The sequence below is a fragment of the Histomonas meleagridis genome, assembly GCF_020186115.1.
Source record: "Histomonas meleagridis strain 2922-C6/04-10x chromosome Unknown contig_177, whole genome shotgun sequence".
In the NCBI taxonomy this organism is placed as follows: Eukaryota; Parabasalia; order Tritrichomonadida; family Dientamoebidae; genus Histomonas; species Histomonas meleagridis.
The window spans coordinates 72,862-92,835 of record NW_027150794.1 but is presented as its reverse complement, the minus strand read 5'-3'; the positions used below and the strand labels follow the sequence as shown (position 1 = coordinate 92,835).

The window sequence follows — 19,974 nt, the reverse complement described above, 5'->3', positions numbered from 1 at the left end:
AAAAAAATGGTTTTATTTATCAAAGGAAACAATTAATTACTAAAACGTCTCGTTATTTATTTAAGGTCCTGAGAAACTACTTACACTATTATTCTTTTTAGACAAAACAGAGACCACAATAATTGAAACAATTAACACAAACACCACACCTACAATTAAAACTATTATCATTATAGACAAAGTTTCTTCTAATCCGAACACGGAGAAACCATTTCTATTACCTTTATCACTTAAGTATGAAGTATTTTGATCGATAGGTGACACAGCACCAGTATTAGTATTAGTATCAGTGCGTGATTCAGCTTCAGACTTTTCAATACCGCTCTGTTCAATTTCAGACTTTTCAATACCGCTCTGTTCAATTTCAGATTTTTCAATGCTTGATTTCGTTTGATGTTCTGATGAAATTTGAGTTTCTTCTTCTTCTTCGGAAGGTTCAACAATATAATCAACGTTATATTCTATGACATATTCATTACTTTTATTGTTATTGTTGAATATCATGAAGTAAGTATTGGTAACATCAAGATTTAGATCGAAAGAATAAGAAGGACTATCATTAGTTAATCTAATTGGTGTATCATAATCAGTAAATGTTAATGGACTCATACCATTAGTTTCTAATATCCAAATTGTTACATAATTTGTTAAGTTACAACCTGACGTTGTTGAAATTTTAATCGATGCAGACTTTACATTATTTGAAGAAACAATGAAATACATTAAACCATTTTCTGGTATTGTATAATCCACCGAACCTCTCTTTAATGACTTTAATTCTGTTTGACATAAGTTACCATTATATGGACCAACACATTTCATTACACCATTATCACATGTACCAAGTGATTTTGCTATACATTTTGAATCTTCTTGGAAAGTTAAATACTTTTGATTTGTAGTTACATCATTATGATTAAATGGACCATTAACAACAACAGAAACTTGTGTATCACAAACTTCATTACTAAATATATGTATAGTATATTCACCGATATTTAATTCATCAGTATTTATAATTACTTTTTCATTTGTTGTTAAATGTTCTTCTTGATTATTACTTTTATGATTACCATAAAATATTTCTCCTGTATTAGATATAACCACTAAATCTAAATCATTATAAATAGGTATTAATGAATCAATTGATATAACAGTATCCATATAAGACATTGTAATCTTTAAAGGTTTCTTATTATTATTAATAGTAATCTTTGAAGAATAATGTTTCTTACCTTTAATTTCAAATGTTTCACTAATTCTTAATCCAAATTCTTTATTTTCGTCTTCATTAACAGGTAAAAGTGTTGATAAATCGATAGATCCATGACCTATCATATTATTTGGAGTTTTCTGATTACTTACAGCGGAATTAATTATACATGCACGTATTAAAGTAGAATGTGGTTGAATTTCTGTATCCAAATATTTCTTATCAGTGAAATATTGTCTAATTAAAGCTAAAGAACCTGAAACAACTGGCGTAGACATAGAAGTTCCTTGCATTATTACAATCGAATGTAATTCTGATGGTACGTCATCACTTCCATGATTATTAGTTGCTAAAACTTGTGATGCTGCACTCATTATACTTGTACCTGGTGCAACTACATCAGGTTTTAATATACCTTTAAGTGTTGGACCCATTGAAGAATATGAAGCTCTTTCTAATGAATCATTTTTAATTTCGACTCCTGATGTAACTTTCTTTAATGTTATATTTTGTCCAATATAATTTTTGATTTTTGAATCTGAACAATATATTAAACATAATGATCCATGAGTAATACCACCAGCATTTAACAAATCCGTCATTATATTATTTGTACTATATATTATCATTGTTTTAACACTTTGTTGATTATATACTGCCAAAATCTTATTGAAGAAACTATATACAGTTTGTGTATCTACTCGTTGCCAACTTGTACCATCAACATATGCTACAGAATAAATAGAATTTGGTGGTTGACTATTATCAGCGTTATAAAGTAAAAGTTTTGCATCAATATAATTAAAAGTATCTGCTTGATAATTACTAACAATTTCGATGGTTTCAATTTTCGTATTATCTTCAGTAGTTATTTCGATAGTTATATCTTTGTCTGTTTTGATCATATCTAACGCGCCGACAGTTAATATGTTACAACAAATAGAAGGAGAACCTATAGAATATGCAGCATTAGAACTTCCATAATTACCGGCTGAAAATACATATAATATTGATGAATCAGATGTCGCTAATGTATTATAATCATTTTCACCTTGAAGATAATAATCAAATCCATATACCCAACTATTGGTACTAATATATGACCCAACACTTTCCATTGTCGTAGGGATTCTAGTCGGATATCTAAAGAAGTCATTACATGAACTTAATGATCCAAAGTACGCAATCTTTGCATCTGGTGCTACGCCATTAAATGCTGAAATTGATGACTTAGAATCATAAGCTTTGCCTGCTAATGAGCCTGCAACATGTGTACCATGTGAATCATATCCCATCTCTAATGATCGAAATGTGTCAGTCGATGTTGATACAAATTGACCAACGCAATGCTGTGTGTTATAATATGAAAATTTTCGATGATCGCTAAGAACTTTGTTAAACATAGAATTAAGACCAAGAATGCCATCGTCATAGTCATCATAAAACATGGTGTGAAGCCAATCAATCGGAGAGTCCAAAACGGTGATGACTTGGCCAGATCCGGTGATGCCATATTGTGATAGATATGTTGGAACTATGTAACGTTGATAAGTTTCATCGAATACTGGTGATTGGCGCTTTTGAACATAGCCACTGGTGACGTAATTGCATGGAATTGGTTTGGGTTGTGATATGATAGATATGACTTCGGGTATCTCTGAAAGGATTTGGGCAGTTTCAGTTGGTGTTGTCGTCGTAACGATGTATGAAGTATCGGATATTTTATCGATTGGATTTGATATGTTTAATTGGGCGTTTTTGGAGGTATGGACTATAAGGTGCTCTGATACCGATGCGATTTTTTCGCTTGGAGTTATCATACGTAATACTGCTTTATCTTTCAGATAATTTATATCTGAAATTGTCAAATATTGTTTGTAGACTCCATTGTATACCATATTAGACGCCTCTAATTTAAGGTATTGTTTGATATCAGTATTTGATTTGTTTTGAATCCAAATATAATACCAACCATTAGTATATGAATTGATTTGCTTATTCGACTTTTGCATAGTAATTCGCCCATTTATCGATGTATCAAATGATAACTTGTCAATAAGGAAGAGGAATGCAACCAGATACAACATTTGAGGTTGTACAACCCCTAACAAAAACCTCAGTTGAACCGTTCAAATTTAAATGAATGAGTTGCAGTTTTCCCCTCATTCAAAAAATTTGGTGGCAAATGAATAGACCCCCTCAAAAAAAGTAATTTTTGTGTGGCAGTAACGGTTTACAAGTTCCGGTCAATTGACAGCTTGGCATGCTTTATCGAATTTTTCAAAAATAAACAGTTTTTTGTGATCGTTCACGTTTTGTGAGACAACGAACGAAGTTCTTTTTCTTGTGCATTTAAGAGAGAAACGAGTTGCAAATACAGTTCTTGCGCTTCCGGATTAGAGAGAACTGACTTCTGTTCAAAGGAATTAATTCTTTCTTCAATTTGCTCCAAATTCGATTGTATCTGTTGAATTCGGTCATTTAATAATTTCGTTGCTTGCGTAAAAGTGGCTCTGTCTTCTTTCATTCCGTTTTTGCTGAGCGTTTTTTGATTGGATATGATGCGATCATATTTGTCGATGTAATTTTCAAGTTTCTCGATTTCTATTGAAGAGGATTTGGCTCTTGCTTCAATGTTATCGATTTTCTTTTCGATTTCTTTTATTGCATTTTCAAAAGCAATTTTCCCATTTTGATACTGTTCTTCTAGTTCAAGAATCCTTAAATTTTCTTGGTTCATTGTTTGAATAAACATTAGTTGGTTTTTGTCTTCCAGAAATTCTTGATCAAATATTAATTGTGCAGTTCGATATCTTTGTAATCTTAATTGTTCGATTTCATCCATGCAAAAAATACGTTTATTTGTGAATCTTTGTTTCGAAGAAAAGTGGCACTTGAAATGATTTTGATGTACAAAACATTTTTTTCATTAAATGGATAATGACGTTGTTTTAATTGGACAAGGAACGTATGGGAAAGTGTATAAGATGAAAAATGATGAAACTGGTGAAGTTGTTGCTGTTAAAAAGATACAAATTAGTAGTTTAAAAGAAGGAATTCCATGCACAACATTAAGAGAAATATCTATACTAAAAAGATTAAAACATAGAAACATAGTTGAATTAAAGGAAGTTAAAAGTGAAGAAAATCAAATAATTATAATTTTCGAATATTGCAAATATGATTTAAAACGTTATATGAAATTCAAGAATATGAAGTTATCACACTCCGAAATCATCTCATTTTCATATCAACTACTTAAAGCTATTAATTACATCCATAGTAAAAACATAATTCATCGAGACATTAAGCCACAAAACATATTAATAACTGAATTTAAATGTTTAAAACTATGTGATTTTGGGTTATCACGAATTATGAATATTCCTGATTCAGTTTTATCACATGAAGTCGTCACACAATGGTATCGATCGCCCGAAATATTGATGAAATCTGAGAAATACGACTTGTCCGCCGATATATGGAGTGTCGGATGTGTCATTTCCGAAATGATCACTGGCGTTCCATTGTTCCCTTATAACGATGACGAAGAACAAATCATTGAAATGTTCCGAATATTCGGTACGCCAACAAATGAATATTGGCCCGAAGTACGTTCGTTTAAAAGATTTCCGAAATCTGTGTCGCCAATAGTTGGACAAGGAATACGTTCGCAGTTAGGAAACGTCGGAAACGATTTGTGCCAATTGTTGGAAGACTTGCTTCAGTTGAATCCGGCAAAGCGCATCACAGCAAAAGAGGCATTGTCGTACCCAGTGTTCAAAGAACTGTCGTTGTGAATATTATTATGTTCTCTTTGATTTTTTTATTATTTGTGGATAATATTTTTCATTATAACAAATGTGGAATTATTTTTACTTTTGGAAATATTCATTTCGCATGCTTCTTCGCTATATAAATATATTCCTGACAATTTAAGTTTGTCATTGATAATTCTCTTTTCATATTATTTGATTTCGGTTGTGCCATAATAATCCTTATCCTTATCCACAGGAATTTCAATTTTTTCATGCTTTTTGAGAAATTATCGATTCGATCGAAGTCAAGAATGAGAACATGCGCATGACATCTCGATGAAGTTGATGGAAGGGAATGTACCAATCAGACAGTGGCGCGCGTGCTCAATGTTCTGCCGAGAGAAATGTACACTGACGAAAAGTTCGATACACTGTGACCAGTCTGAGGGAAATGAGCGAAAATTAATTGACAATTAGCAAATGTACTGAACTGTGAAGGTGAATGCCATTTGTGAAATTCATTTTTGTTTGTAACTTGTTTCGATTTCTTGACAAAGCTGCAATAAAATTGGAATGAGTGACATATACAGAGCTTTTAAATAATGTGATTACATACTGAAAATAATGTTAAGAGTCACTAAGTATTGTTTGTATATTTATGAGCTATGAGCAATTGCACACTGAATTTCGTGAGTTTAATTGTATTCGCATTCGCAGCAAACGAAACGCTTTTAGTAATCATAAAAAATTTGCTGTATTCGATATCAAATTTATTTTTACATTTTCAATAAATTAATTTATTTGACATATTAAACACAACTTATTATTAATTATATGAATTTTATACTATCAAACTGCTTGTACAAGTGCAGCAAAGAGAAAATGGTTTCAACTTTTATTTGGTCGAACTAAACCTCATTGAAAAATATGCATATCGTTCATGAAAATTGACAGGGTTGAGTTGGCCTTCCTTTTTCCATATGATTGGAGCAGCGAAAGGATCAAAAGTAGTTAATGTTCGCGATGTCGCCGCAGATGCTTTCATTGAACAACTTTCCAAATTCTTCGAACAAAATCACCTTATCGAAGCACCAAAATGGGCTGACTTAGTTAAAACAGGACATCTCAAGCAAATGCCACCATGTTTAATCAACTGGTGGTACACCCGTGCAGCAGCTGTTGCCCGTACAGTTTATCTTCACCCAGGAACAAGTGTTCAATATCTCCGTAACAAATTTGGTGGAAACAAGAACTACGGTTCTGCACCAAGACACTTTGCTCAAGCTAGTGGAAAGGTTGTTCGCACAATGCTCAAGCAATTAGAAGAAATCGGTTATGTTAAGAAAGATGCTAAGGGTGGTCGTGTTATCACACCAAAGGGTCAAAAACAACTCGATCTTATTGCTAAAGGCGTCTTGTCACAACAATAAAGATGATCAAATTTATTTTTTTCTCCCATTGTTGGAATATTAATTTTTTTTTTAATTTGTACTATTTATTTTACGAGTCAAATAACCAACTTCTATTGCATAAATCTTCAGTCTTCATATCGTAATTAAATAATTCTTTCTTCATTTAACGAATTGAATTTTTATTTCTTTTACATTATGAAATATTAAATATTTATAGGTGTTATATAGGAATTTTCGAGGAACGTGTTGATATCACATATCGACATATGTGGTTAGATCGTATTTTAAAACTATATTTAATTTGATTTTAATTACTTAGCATTATTTTGTTTGTGTCGGAACAAATCGTTTATATTATTTTAATACAGTTACATTTTAAAGAAAATTATAAATTTCATTTCAAAATCAGAAATATTTACAATTATTAATAAAAACAAAATCATAAAATGAGGTATTATGAAATATCATTCGATCTTGAAAAGTATATTGACTCAAACATAAATCCTTCGTTTTGTGAGTTAAACGTTAAGTAAAAAAGGTTACCTTAAAAAGAGACCTTTACCCATTGAATTTTTATGACAGCATTCAATGATCCAGTGCATTGGTGGTCAATTCATTCAAATGGGTGGTCTTATCATTGAAATCCATTCTACACTTTTTCAGCAGACGCTTTTTATTATTTCACATCTATAGATGCAACAAAATCTCCAAGTTTCTACAATAAATAATCTTCCCAATCATTGGCAGCTTTTATCTGCTCCTGATTTGGAAGCTTATGAAAATTTAAGAAAAACATTTAACAGCGAAATTGGTAAATCAAGAAAAGGTGAAAGACTAGAGTCATTTATAATGAGAATGAAACAAATTAGGAATTTCATTGAAAGAAGAGATCAAAATGATTGGAAAAGATCAATGGTTTGTGGAATCGTTTTCTTATCAAACTCAATTGCAATTAATATTCAACAGTTGCGTTTGTTATTTGGAAAATGCAAATCTTCAATCAATGGTTCTTTCCAACAGCTTGGTTATTCTGCTTTGCCTCCTGGTAAAGAATTATCTGCTGAATTTTTGTGTAGAATTCCTTTGTTTCAACATAATACTGCTGAGCTTAAAAAATGGACAATAAGGGAGAAAATTGCACAAAAACAAAAAATCTTCATTGTACCAATACCACAGATTCCAAAACAATATCTTCAGCCTTCGCCACAGCCCATGTCACCCAACTCAATGAAGAGGTTAGTTGAAACAAATTTCCCCTGTCCTGCAAAGTTTCGACATAAATTTGAACATCAAATTACCATACAAACCTGAATATATTTCATGGCTTTATTATATAGTGCGTTTATGCGGAATGTTTTTGTAAAATCGAAAATTTTCCATTGCTTGTTTTTTTTTTGTATGAAAGAAATAATAATTATTGAAAAGTGACATTTCAATATTTGAGAATAAAAAATTGTGTCATTGAAATGTCGGTGATATTTATATTCAAATATTTCTACGATACAAAAAAATTGTGAGAAAATAATCTCAAATATCTGCTCCAGAGCTAAATAAGGATATCGAACCTCATATCTCGTTACCATATCACTGTTTTCATTAGCTTTTAAATCATAAGTTGTTATCAAATCATAACCTACATGCCATGTACCGTAGTTTCAGCCTTTATTATCAGAATACACAAAATTACGATTATCCAAATAAATCTGTTTTTCGATATGTTGTTATTAGGCTGCTTTTTCTCTTAGTTTACGCCCCATGTTTCATGAAACATCAGAAATACCTTTCTAAATCAAGTTTGTCCTAAATGGTCAGACATAAATACAAAAATTTAAATTTAAATTTAAAAAAAAAATTGGAAAATAGAGGTAGAAATACAGCTTATTTCTTTTATTCATCATCGTCATCTTCTTCTTCTTTATCTTTCTTTGCCTTCTTAGAAGATTTCTTCTTTTCTTTTGGTTCAATACCATTTTCAGCATTTATAGCAGCGGCCTTTTCTTTGTATGGGATTTTTTCTTCTTCGGTAAGTTTCTTCCACATAGCAGCAACTTTTGTCATGATAACAGATTGCTTTTTAGCGATGCTTGGGTCTTCTTCGATAACCTTCAAGCGAGCTTCTGAAACAAAAACATTATATGCTGACTTTGGACGCTTTGGTTTATCAGAACCTGACTTCGGCATTTATGAAAATGAACTGATAATCGTGTTTCTGTTGTTTCACTACCAAATCAATATTTGAATGCTGCTGTAATAATTGACTAACTTGGCTCAATATTAATCCTAAACGTATGGCACTTTTTGAATGGATGTTTTCTTAAAGGCGCAAATATTATCGTCTTGATTAACGGAAGCGGGAAAAGGAATTTCATCCGAATTTCCCAAAAAATAAATGTGATAAACAATAAACGAATTGACATTTGGAAGTATGTCGTTTTAATATAAAAATTGGCGATTTTCAAAAACAAATTATTTACAATTTGTAACTTGACATCAAAAACTCATAAATGTCAACATGCAATAATAAAAATTAAAGGTTTTATATGCTTAAAATAATGTTTTGTTATGAGATTTATTCAGACAATTAAAATAAAATTCAATAGTTTATTTTCACCTTCAGCAGTGAAGTCACTCACAACATGAAAAATTGAGAAAAAATGAAATTGCTAATAATTTGACCAGAAATGTTTTTGCCACTAAGTTCACATTTTCCATTTTCGGCCGTTAACATTTAGATGAGCGAAGCTAGAACTGATACGCTCCCATGGGTTGAAAAATATCGCCCAACGACGTTTGACCAAATTATAAGCCATGAGGCAGCACGCTCGACGATTGACAAACTTATTGAGCAGAACTGTCTTCCACATCTTCTATTTTATGGTCCACCAGGAACAGGTAAAACTACTATGGCCCATGCTATTGCACTTAAGCTTTTTGGAAACACATACAAATCAATGGTCCTTGAGTTAAATGCATCTGACGAGCGTGGCATAGATGTTGTCCGTGAACAAATCAAACGTTTTGCAAGTACTCGTATGATTTTTGGTACAGGACACAAGCTCATTATACTCGATGAATCTGATGCTATGACCAGCACAGCACAAGCAGCACTTCGTCGTATAATGGAAAAGTATTCCTCAAACGTTCGATTCATTATGATATGTAACTACCCCGAGAAGCTTATTCCAGCTCTTCGTTCACGTTGTACCGAATTTCGTTTCCCACCACTTCCAAATGATAGTGCAGCAGAATATCTTATCAATATCTGTAAATCAGAAAACGTAGAGTTCACCGAAGATGGTATCTCTGCCCTCCTTACTCTTGGCAACGGTGATCTTCGTCGTTCAATCAATCTTCTCCAAACTACAGCACTCGCTACAAGCACTATTACTGAAGCGAATGTTTACCTATGTGCTGGTTATCCATTACCCGAAGAAATCAAAGCACAACTCCAAAATCTAATGAACCAATCATTGGAAGCATCTGTACAAAGTCTTGAACAACTTAGATGCGAAAGGGGACTTGCTTTACTAGACATTGTCCGCGAATTACATCGCCAAACCGTTCTACTTGAAATGAACTCAAATGCGTTAGCAAACATATTGGATAATTTGGCCCAAATCGAAAGAAGAATAGCTGAGGGATGTAGTGAGAGAATACAAACAGTTGCAATTGCTGCAGCTTATCAAATGTTGAGAATGGATCTCGATCATCAATAAAACATAATTTGATTTGTCATTAATACCTCAATCGCACATCAAATGCATTTAGTGAATATCACTTTACATGTAAACTTCGATAGAACTTTTTGAAGTGAATTCCATCGTTTTAGATTCACAAAAATAATTCCATCGCTCCTTTGCTACTTTTATAAACAGAATTTTAATTTACATATGTTGGTGTATTTAGATTCATTAAAATATTTCAATTGTATATATATATTTTAATGTTTCGAATTATTCATTAGTTTCATATTTATATTTCCATAATCGATGTATATGTCTTGGGGTTAATTTGTGATTCGTCAAGAATAAAAAGAATTATCAACCATTTTTTATTTAGATTGATTGATAAATTTTCGCGACTATCTTCCATTGGCCGTCCATCTTCATAAGTGAGTGATGATCAACAAAACCTGTTCCATGCCAATTTTCCATAACAACGCGTGCAACTGCAGTATTTGGTGTTGAGTCAATAATATCAACACGTGATTTTCCGTTTTTATCGCCACCAACTTGATCAATAGCAGCGAAAAGATTGTTAATTGATCCTTTTGCTGCAACTGTTCCATCAGCATTTACTCCGTACATTACTGCGCCTTCATCAAATGCTGGTTTCATTATTTCGCTCTTACCTTCGATGCATCCATCAACATACTTTTGTACAGTAGCCATGATTGCGTCATAATCATTTAATGTTGTCCTGCTCATCTTATATAAAAAATGATGTGATTCATAAATGTATTCGTTTTGGTTATCGTATCATATCACAATTTATCGTACTATCATCTGAATTTGAAATTATAATAAATTACATAAAAAGTACATCTTTTTGATTACTTTATAACAGAGGTTATTTTCAAAAATCACCACTTTTTCAAATTAAGATTTTTTCCACAAATGCTCGATGACTATGACTCGAATTCGAACAATATCTCTTGGAAATAAATCATTCGTTTAAAAATGTGTGTCCATAGAAAAAATTGAAAATATTTGAGAATTATCAAATATTTGAAAGAATTCAGTTGTCAAATTCTTGACAGTTCACATCACAACCGCCATTTTACTTCACATTTTTTGTAAATTCATTTTTTTTTACTCAATCATAGACTGAATATATTTCATGTGTAGGTTGTTATTGTTGAAGCAGCATTAGCCACAAACTCTGGATTTTCTTTGGCAACATCGACAATTGTATCCTTGTTCTCCTTTGCCTTCTCAGCTGCAATCAGCGATGCTTCGCTGAATGCCTTCTTTTCGAGTCCTTCAGACTTGTAATATCTTATTAATTTGATGAATGTAAATACCATTGCTGCCACATCCAAACAGCCGAGAACACAAAACACTAACGAAACAATAGCAACGCCGGCAGGTCCGCCGAACAAGTTAATCATTTGGATGAATCCGACTGAGCCAGAATCGTCAATTCCAATAAGATTAAAAACTAAAATTCCGCACCATATGATGTATGTTGCCATGAAACAGAAAAATCGAAGTCCTTTTCCAGTTTGTAATGCGCCATATAATACAAAGTATGAAATTTCAAATGATATCGGACAAAAGATTATAAGGAATAATAATGATAATACAATTTTCGTGGCAGGTGATGACGTGTTTTCCGCTGAGGCTAAACAACAGAAGCATCCAATGCAATTAATGAGATATACAAATACTGTGGCTAGATATACGTAAAATATTTGCTTGGCAATGGGTTGTGCTTTCTCTGGTAAGTCTTCCTCAGGATGATAGGACCACCAACGAAGAAGTGGTGGGAAATTCTTGCGAGGTTCTCTGACTGGAATATCACCAGAAGAAATACGATTTTCGAGACTTTCAATCTCGCGTTCACGTTTTGCAAGCATTTCTTCGCGTTTACGAAGATCTTCATCTGTAATTGGTACGCCTGTAATAGGATCTTTAAAAACAGCTTTTCCGCCACCACTACCTGAAGGAACATAATTATCTTCATAAGATGCTGGTGGTGGCGTTGGTGTTGTATAATGATCTTCATAAGATGCTGTTGGTGGATTTGAAATTACATTTTGTGGATTAGCAAAAGGGTTCTCGGAAGGTGTTGCAACGTCATCATTTGCAAATGGATTATCACTATTGTAATTATCAAATGGGTTATCAGTCATTTTTTAATGACACTTTTTTACGAGGTGCTTGTTCGGTTTTAAATGAAAAATTTATTTTTTCCGCTGTAAAATTAAAATCTTAACGAATCATAAATAAAATATTTAAAACAAATGTCAGTTAGGAATAATACAAAATAAATGTCTAAAAAAATGATTATATGTCGAATTTTTGTTAGATAAATGAAGAATTTCGTGAAGAAAATAATAAACGATTCACCGTTTTTTCAATTAGAAACGATCTGTTTGATTTCAAAAAAAATGAAGTGTTTTTCGGTGATTTTTTCACCGTTTTTTCCACTATTTTAGAACCGTGTATCTAATTTTTATCTCATTTTCCTATGAATCCGAGTGTGTAGTTTAGTAGTAATAAGTGATTCGTATAAAAATATGCCTGGAAAAACATCTAGGCAAAAAGCATTTCATTCTATCTTAAAACAGAAAAATCAACATGATGTAATGGTTTAACCTTAAAACACATAAAACTATATCCAACAGCAAAAAAAATAATCATTTATGATAAATTAATTTTTCAATATTTTTTTAGAATTGAATTACATGAACTCACATAAATTGATACATTCGGGGTTTACTTTGAAAATATCAATTTAAGAGTAAGTCTTGCTTATTCTTTTACTTCAGATTTTTTGTGTGAATTTTTTAACAATTACTGTTAAAAGACATATGCACCCAAGTAATAACTTCTCGCCAGCCCACAATTATTTTACACATGCAATAATTGCTCTTTCGAATCCATATAGCTACGCGTTTTCTGATGTATGCAAATCTTCCACGGCATCAGTAAATATTTTTCAACAATTAGAATCAGATAACTCAACAGAACGAATTAAAAAGTTAAGAGAAACCCTTAAAGAGATGAAAAATGCAACTTCATCGTTAGTGGATTCCAAACAATCAATAATTTCATGTCGATATTCAATTCAAAATACATTAAACTCAACAACAAACACAGCAATTGAACAGCACGCAGATATTTTTGATGACAAAGATTCTAGTGATAGCAGTAAAAATGATGAATGGGATGATCTTGGTTCAGATGTTGAAGAAATTGAATAAAAATCACACATGTAACTTTCTTTCTATTTTACACCAACAACTTTTAACATCAGCTCGATTTTTGTCAATAAAAAACTTATAAATAAAGACACCATGAAAAACTGTCTACTTTCATACAACTTGGAAAAAAATATATAATGATCCTTCTAGGGATAGAAGGTGTTTGTTGCCTAAAATGCAGAAGATTTTAACTCAGAAGTTTTTAACGATAGATTCTTTAAAAAGGCATTGTGATTCAGATACAATATTATTTCATATTCATTAAACTTGGTATGTATATATGTTTTTTCTATATTGAAAAAAGCTTTTTTCTTCTATTCTTTACATTCTTATCAAGGTTCACAGTTTTTCGCAGTCTATATGACTAATTTCAAAATGAGATTTAAATTCAAACATAAAAACATTTTATTCATCCGTCAATTTGACGCCCATTTCATCTAAAATTTGTTGCTGTTCCTTCAGTTGCTGCCTATTTCTTATATCCTTTTTCTTCTGTCTTATCCATTTTTTCCTTTCATTGTTTAACTCGTTTTGAGCTTCGTCCAATTCCTTTCGATATTCCTTCACCACGTCTCTATACATTTCGAGTTGTGCGTTAATTTGTTCCAAGTTATAATTTTCTGTTTTATATCTATTTTTAATATCATCTATTTGCATTAACGAATCATTGTTATTACATTTCTTTTTCATTTGCAAATTTAATTCATTTAATTCTTTTTCTTTCGCCTTTAATAAGTTTTGTAACTCCGAAACTTCTTTTGTTTTCTTTATAAGTTCCGCTTGTAATTCTTGATATCTCTTTAATTGTTCGAATCTTTCAGGATCAGAACTTTGTAACAAAGTCCATCGATGTATATTTATTGGAATTGTTAACTCTTCTTCCATTGCAGTTCTTTCTGCTTTTAATTGTAACAATTCCTTTTGTAACTTATGAATTTTCTCTCGTTTCTCATTAAGTTGCAGATCAATTTTCGATAATTCTTCCAATTTCTTTTTATCTTTTTGAAGTTGTACTTGAATATGACTTATTTCTAACTCTTTTAAGTCATAATCTTTTTCGCCGCGATTACATTGGTTACGTATAATCTCAAGTTTTTCATGCATATTTCGTAATTCGATTTCTTTTTCGATGTTTTGATTACTCATCATGTCGCGTTCTTTCTTAACTTCATTTAGTTTTTGTTCATCAATTTGTAATTGCTTTTCTGCATCTTTGATAGTTTGGTCGAGTTTTTTGATTTCGATTTCAAGTGATACAATCGCTTTGTTTGCAGTGTCAGTATCTATTTGTATTTCGGCAAGTTTTTCACGAAGTTTTCCATCTTCGATAATAATGTTATCCAAATTATGTTTATCTTTCATTCGTTCTTTGTCTTTACGACGAATATCATCTTTATGTTGTTCGATTGTAAATTTCATCCGATTAAACATCGATTCTAATGATTTGATATCTGTTTCAACTTCTTTGACTTTTTTGGAAGCAATTTCTCGTTCACTTCGAACTTGTTCATATAACATTTGTTGTTGATGTACTTTGCGATCACTTTCAACAATTTCTTTTTGTTTTATTGCTTGCTTCGATTCGATACTCTTTAATACTTCTTGCGCATGTGAATATTGCGATGTAGCATTTGATAGTTCATCTGCATAATGTTCGCGTTCACTTTCGATTCCATATAATTTCTTTTGTAACTCTTGTAGTTGGGTTTTGATCATCATAATCTCGCAATCAATGTTATATGATTGGTTCTTATATAACTGTAATAATGTTTCTGCTTCATTTTGCTTTCGGATTTCGCTTTCTTTGTTCTTATGTTTGGAATTTTCATCGCGAACACATTCGTCAATTTGCTTTCGGATGAAATCCCCATTTCGACGTAAAGTTTCAATTCGTGTTTCACTTGAATCGACATTTATATGTGCTGAATCATTTTCTTTTCGTTTTATTTCGAAATTATCTTGTAATTCTTGAAGCTTTAATTGAAGTTTATCTCGTTCATTTTCTTTTTGCGTGACTTGTGATCGAAGTTTTTCGACAATGTCATTCTTTGCTTTACTTGTTATATTCGTTTCTTTGATATTTGCTTCAATTGATGAAATATGTTGATTCACATTTTCTAAATCTTTTTGAAGTTTTTGTGAACAGTCATTGGCTTCTTGTTTGTCTTGCTTTGCATCTTCAAATCGTCGCTTTTGTTCGCGAACTTTTTTCTCAAGCTGCTTAACGGTCTCCTGCTCTTGATTTACTTCATTTGATTTCTCTTTAAAGAGTTGCTGCGTTTCTTTAAGACGATTTCGTGTGGCTTCACGATCACGCTCAAGATCTAAAAGACGTTGTTGTTCTAATTGACCTTCTTTATGTTTTGATTCTAACATATCTTCAATACGTTTAAGATCATCATAACAATCAGCTATATCCTTTTCTCGTTGTGAAAGCTTTTCAGATGCAGTTTTGTTGGCTTCTTGAAGAGTTGGGATTTGATTTGAAAGTTCTTCATGTTGTTTGGTAAGTTCTGCTCTTTGAGTTTTAAGTTGTTTAAGAAGATCTTTTTGGCCTTTCTCATGAATAACACATTCTTCAAGTTCGTTTTCATAATTATTAATCTCTGATGTAATAAATGTGTTTTCATCAATTACATCTTTTAAAATTGTTTGAGTATCTGCTAAAATAACTTGTTTACGTTCGTTTTCATCATTAAGATTTGCTATTGATTTTGCATCTTCTTCGCTTAATTTAGTAACTGTTTTAACTTTTGCTTTATTTCCAATAATTTCAGATTCTAAAATTCTGCATTTTTCAATATAACGAGAAAGATTTGTAATTGACTTTTGCAAGATTCCAAAAAGTTTAGCGTATTCTTGACGAAAAGCTTCTAGTGGGGAATCTTCAGAAATTTCATGATTTAATTCATGAAAATCATGTTGTAAATCTGTAAAAATTGTTTGACTGAATTCTGTTAGTTGTTGTTGTGCTTCTGAAACACTTGAGTTAGCATTATTTTTCATCAAACAACAAAGAATTGCTCCATAACGTATTATTTCACATAACATTACATATTTACAAAAAAGTTTTTTATTTATACACATTTCTATAAGATCTAAATGGAAGAGAAGCAATAATTTTCCCTTGCTCTGTCTCAGGGTTTGTATCTTCATTCACAGCATGGAAAATTACTGAATCTAATGCTTCTTCAAACAATGAAATCATAATGTTAAACATAATAACAATCGAAAACATTGTCCATAAAAGCATATAAATGAATCCCACAATCGAAGGTAAATTTATTACAGATGTAACTGAATCGAACATATCATATATCGAATCACCATATGTAACAGATATTAAAGAAGTAAATGATTCTATAAATGTTGAGAACACATCTGAAAAAGGTCCAAAAACGCAAACGCCCATAACCATATATCCGAAGAAAATAATTAAACAACCTAAAAAGAATAAAAGAATTGAAACACCACCTTTGAAGAGAACGTTAACGACGATCAGAGTCGACGGTTTTTGCTTCAAATAACGGAACATCAAAAACGAGTGAAGCATTGAAGCGATCCCAAGCATCACGTTTGAAAAAGGCAATACGCCAAGCATCTGACTACTCGTGCTATATAGGATGCAAGCTGTGATAGTTATTGTATGTGAAATTAAAGAAAAAATCATCCATCGATCAAATTTTGAAAAGAAAAGTTTTTTTGCATTTTGGAAATCTCTTGAAGCCTTTTCACGAGAATAAACATATAATTCATATATATTAATGATTGTGATTATAATGGCTATAGCAGATAATGTTATGTTAACAATTGAAAATGCAATATTTGGATAATTGACAATTGTCGAAAGTGAAGAAACAGATATAGGATGCCACGCATGTGAGGTATCCATTTCGATTACATGAGTATTTCGATCGAGTTCAAATGTTGTCGTTGTAATAATAAGATATTTGCTATTTTGCTGTTCATGAAGATCTTGTAGATTATAGCTCATAGAAAGAGAAAGAAATTGGAAATTTGATAACGATGCATTAACAAAATCAATAATTCTAGAGACATTATTTAAAACATAAATAACAGAAGTTTCTTCATCATCACCATCTGTAATTGTGACATGTAATTCACCTTCGGATAGGATGGGCATTGAACATGGAAAATGTTCGGCAAAATCGAAATAACGTATTGATGTTTGATTAATAATATCCAAAAGTTTAGATTTAGATGTAATAGATCCAAGCTGATTTGGTTGCATATCTTCTGGTTCTGGAAATCCATATCCTTCAATAAAATATTGATCAATGGCTTTATTAAAATCTGTAGAAAAGTTGATAGAAAGATATTGGTGAAAAACTATTAAAAGAAGATATGTTATCATAATGGCACACTCACAAAAACAAATTAGTGGTAACTTATATCCGCTTGACCAATTTGAAAATATTTTATGAGGACGTGGTAAAAATCCATCTCTTGTTCTTCTATGAATTACAAATCCTGGATTACTGTCTCCGCTAGGAGCCCCTGTTAAATTTAAATTACTGTGTTGAGTAGAAAATGTATTTGTAATCATTTGCTCATTTAATATTCAAATTATTGATAGTGCTTTATCAAATTCATTGAGAGTTGTAAACTAAACACTTTTTGATATACTTTTGATCCTAACACACCAAAATTTTCTTTGTTTCATATGAAAGTGCTCCTCAACAACAATAAATTAAATACATGCAAACATCACAAAAACTTCAATTAAATTCCAAATTATTTCACAAATTAATTTGTAAAAATATTCATATTTCTACATTCATTACAGTAAAATTACTTGACTTTCAGCATTGCGAATTGTTTTATTCATAATGAATTTAAAGGTGATTCCATGGAATATGATTATAAAAAGAAATAAAATGAATAATTTTGAATTTCACGATGATAATTCTTAAAAAAAAAAATCTACTTGTATGCCAGCTTACTACTATTCCATTAAATAAATTTACTTCCTTATAATTTAAGTTAGATTTATATTTAATTTAACAAAGACACAAAACTTTTTCCTTCGTTTCACATCCTTAAATGACGCAGGACCAAAACATATAAACCGTTATTTTCATTGAATTTTTGACTTAGTTTGATTGGATTAAACTTTGTTTTCAGATGGGAATACTATTTTCCAATCTTGGCAATTTTGAAATTAAAGATATAGATGCGGGCTATAGATTGGAATGTGAAAATACAGTTGAAGAAGCAGCACGATTAATTCGACAATATTCAGGATCAGTGTGTGTTATAACAGGTGCTGGCATTTCTTCACATGCACTTCCGACCTTTCGGTCAAACAATCATAACGGGCTATGGGAAGCCCTTAGTATTCCGAATTATTCGAGAGAAAAATTTTATGAAGATCCAAATATAGCATGGAAATTAATTGCTAACATTCGGAATCTTCAACTTCAAGGTGATTTAAAACCATCTCTTGCGCATAAGATATTACATGAGCTTGTTCAAAAGCATGTAGTTTCCTCGATAATCACACAAAACGTTGATTCTTTACACACATTCAAAAATTCCAACGATAGAATTTTTGAATTGCATGGAGCGGTTGACGATTACGGATTTTGTGAGAAATGTAAACAAAAGAAAAATGTTGACTTGTTACAAGTCCTGCAAACCTGTGAATCTCCTCATTGTGATGTATGCCAAAGTGTTTTAATGCCTTCAGTGAAGTTCTTTCAAGATAAGATTGACGAAGGAGTCCGAAAAGGTGCATACAATGAAATTCAGAAATGTGATGTTCTGTTTCTTGTTGGAACACATTGCGAAGTTGACCCAGTGCTGTCATTTGCAGAGGTCGCTAAGCAAAATGGGACAATTTTAATCGAAGTGAATACGGAAACAACAAGAGCAACGCCATTTATGGATGTTGTTCTGAGGGGAAAATCGGACGACATATTCAGGCAGATCTATCAGGAGCTGTACCCAAGCGAAAACGTTGATATTTTATAATTAAATAACACTGTTTGAAATCCTTTGACCTAAATTAAAAAGAAAAATGTTGAAGCGAAATGAAAATATAATTATAAAAATGAAAAATAAAAATGTTCATTTAAATGGAAGAACGAATTTTTAATGTGTCAATTAAAGAACTTTAGTCATCTTTTTCTGAAAGTAATTTCCATTCGTGATTTCAACAATAAAACTTATTTTGATATTATCATACATCAATGTGATAGTTTTGTTTCATTTGTACACATGCCATATTTTTCATTGAACAAATAATTAATTCAGATACCATAGTGGAAAATATCATAAAATTTAATGACATTTCTCACTCCAATATGAATTCATTACTCATTCCATACAATGTTTTAATGACATTTCTCACTCCAATATGAATTCATTACTCATTCCATACAATGTTTTAATGACATTTCTCACTCCAATATGAATTCATTACTTATTCCATACAATGTTTTAATGACATTTCTCACTCCAATATGAATTCATTACTCATTCCATACAATGTTTTAATGACATTTCTCACTCCAATATGAATTCATTACTCATTCCATACAATGTTTTAATGACATTTCTCACTCCAATATGAATTCATTACTTATTCCATACAATGTTTTAATGACATTTCTCACTCCAATATGAATTCATTACTCATTC

General features: G+C 31.4%; 10 protein-coding genes across 10 annotated transcripts; 4 read left to right on the top strand and 6 right to left on the bottom strand.

Annotated features, from left to right (window-relative positions):
* Nucleotides 1–60: 60 nt before the first annotated feature.
* On the bottom strand, nucleotides 61–3,111 carry GO595_002367 (Clan SB, family S8, subtilisin-like serine peptidase; the record flags this gene model as incomplete). The annotated part of the gene is made up of 1 exon (XM_067915269.1): nucleotides 61–3,111. The coding sequence occupies one exon, from the start codon at nucleotides 3,109–3,111 to the stop codon at nucleotides 61–63; it is 3,051 nt and encodes a 1,016-aa protein (XP_067777484.1).
* A 410-nt stretch (nucleotides 3,112–3,521) lies between these two features.
* Nucleotides 3,522–4,058, bottom strand: GO595_002366 (uncharacterized protein; the record flags this gene model as incomplete). Its single annotated transcript, XM_067915268.1, has 1 exon — nucleotides 3,522–4,058. One exon carries the CDS (start codon nucleotides 4,056–4,058, stop codon nucleotides 3,522–3,524), a length of 537 nt encoding a protein of 178 aa, XP_067777483.1.
* Nucleotides 4,059–4,590: 532 nt separating this feature from the next.
* On the top strand, nucleotides 4,591–5,013 carry GO595_002365 (negative regulator of the PHO system; the record flags this gene model as incomplete). Its single annotated transcript, XM_067915266.1, has 1 exon — nucleotides 4,591–5,013. The coding sequence occupies one exon, from the start codon at nucleotides 4,591–4,593 to the stop codon at nucleotides 5,011–5,013; it is 423 nt and encodes a 140-aa protein (XP_067777482.1).
* Nucleotides 5,014–5,951: 938 nt separating this feature from the next.
* On the top strand, nucleotides 5,952–6,401 carry GO595_002364 (ribosomal protein S19e; the record flags this gene model as incomplete). The annotated part of the gene is made up of 1 exon (XM_067915265.1): nucleotides 5,952–6,401. One exon carries the CDS (start codon nucleotides 5,952–5,954, stop codon nucleotides 6,399–6,401), a length of 450 nt encoding a protein of 149 aa, XP_067777481.1.
* Nucleotides 6,402–8,270: 1,869 nt separating this feature from the next.
* Nucleotides 8,271–8,564, bottom strand: GO595_002363 (nucleolar transcription factor 1; the record flags this gene model as incomplete). Its single annotated transcript, XM_067915264.1, has 1 exon — nucleotides 8,271–8,564. One exon carries the CDS (start codon nucleotides 8,562–8,564, stop codon nucleotides 8,271–8,273), a length of 294 nt encoding a protein of 97 aa, XP_067777480.1.
* Nucleotides 8,565–9,115: 551 nt separating this feature from the next.
* GO595_002362 (Replication factor C subunit 5) lies at nucleotides 9,116–10,099 on the top strand (the record flags this gene model as incomplete). The annotated part of the gene is made up of 1 exon (XM_067915263.1): nucleotides 9,116–10,099. The coding sequence occupies one exon, from the start codon at nucleotides 9,116–9,118 to the stop codon at nucleotides 10,097–10,099; it is 984 nt and encodes a 327-aa protein (XP_067777479.1).
* Nucleotides 10,100–10,438: 339 nt separating this feature from the next.
* Nucleotides 10,439–10,810, bottom strand: GO595_002361 (nuclear transport factor 2 family protein; the record flags this gene model as incomplete). Its single annotated transcript, XM_067915262.1, has 1 exon — nucleotides 10,439–10,810. The coding sequence occupies one exon, from the start codon at nucleotides 10,808–10,810 to the stop codon at nucleotides 10,439–10,441; it is 372 nt and encodes a 123-aa protein (XP_067777478.1).
* Nucleotides 10,811–11,220: 410 nt separating this feature from the next.
* Nucleotides 11,221–12,237, bottom strand: GO595_002360 (Secretory carrier-associated membrane protein 1; the record flags this gene model as incomplete). Its single annotated transcript, XM_067915261.1, has 1 exon — nucleotides 11,221–12,237. The coding sequence occupies one exon, from the start codon at nucleotides 12,235–12,237 to the stop codon at nucleotides 11,221–11,223; it is 1,017 nt and encodes a 338-aa protein (XP_067777477.1).
* A 1,479-nt stretch (nucleotides 12,238–13,716) lies between these two features.
* On the bottom strand, nucleotides 13,717–16,362 carry GO595_002359 (cilia- and flagella-associated protein 58; the record flags this gene model as incomplete). Its single annotated transcript, XM_067915260.1, has 1 exon — nucleotides 13,717–16,362. The coding sequence occupies one exon, from the start codon at nucleotides 16,360–16,362 to the stop codon at nucleotides 13,717–13,719; it is 2,646 nt and encodes an 881-aa protein (XP_067777476.1).
* A 2,094-nt stretch (nucleotides 16,363–18,456) lies between these two features.
* GO595_002358 (NAD-dependent protein deacylase) lies at nucleotides 18,457–19,305 on the top strand (the record flags this gene model as incomplete). Its single annotated transcript, XM_067915259.1, has 1 exon — nucleotides 18,457–19,305. One exon carries the CDS (start codon nucleotides 18,457–18,459, stop codon nucleotides 19,303–19,305), a length of 849 nt encoding a protein of 282 aa, XP_067777475.1.
* Between the last annotated feature and the right edge of the window lie 669 nt (nucleotides 19,306–19,974).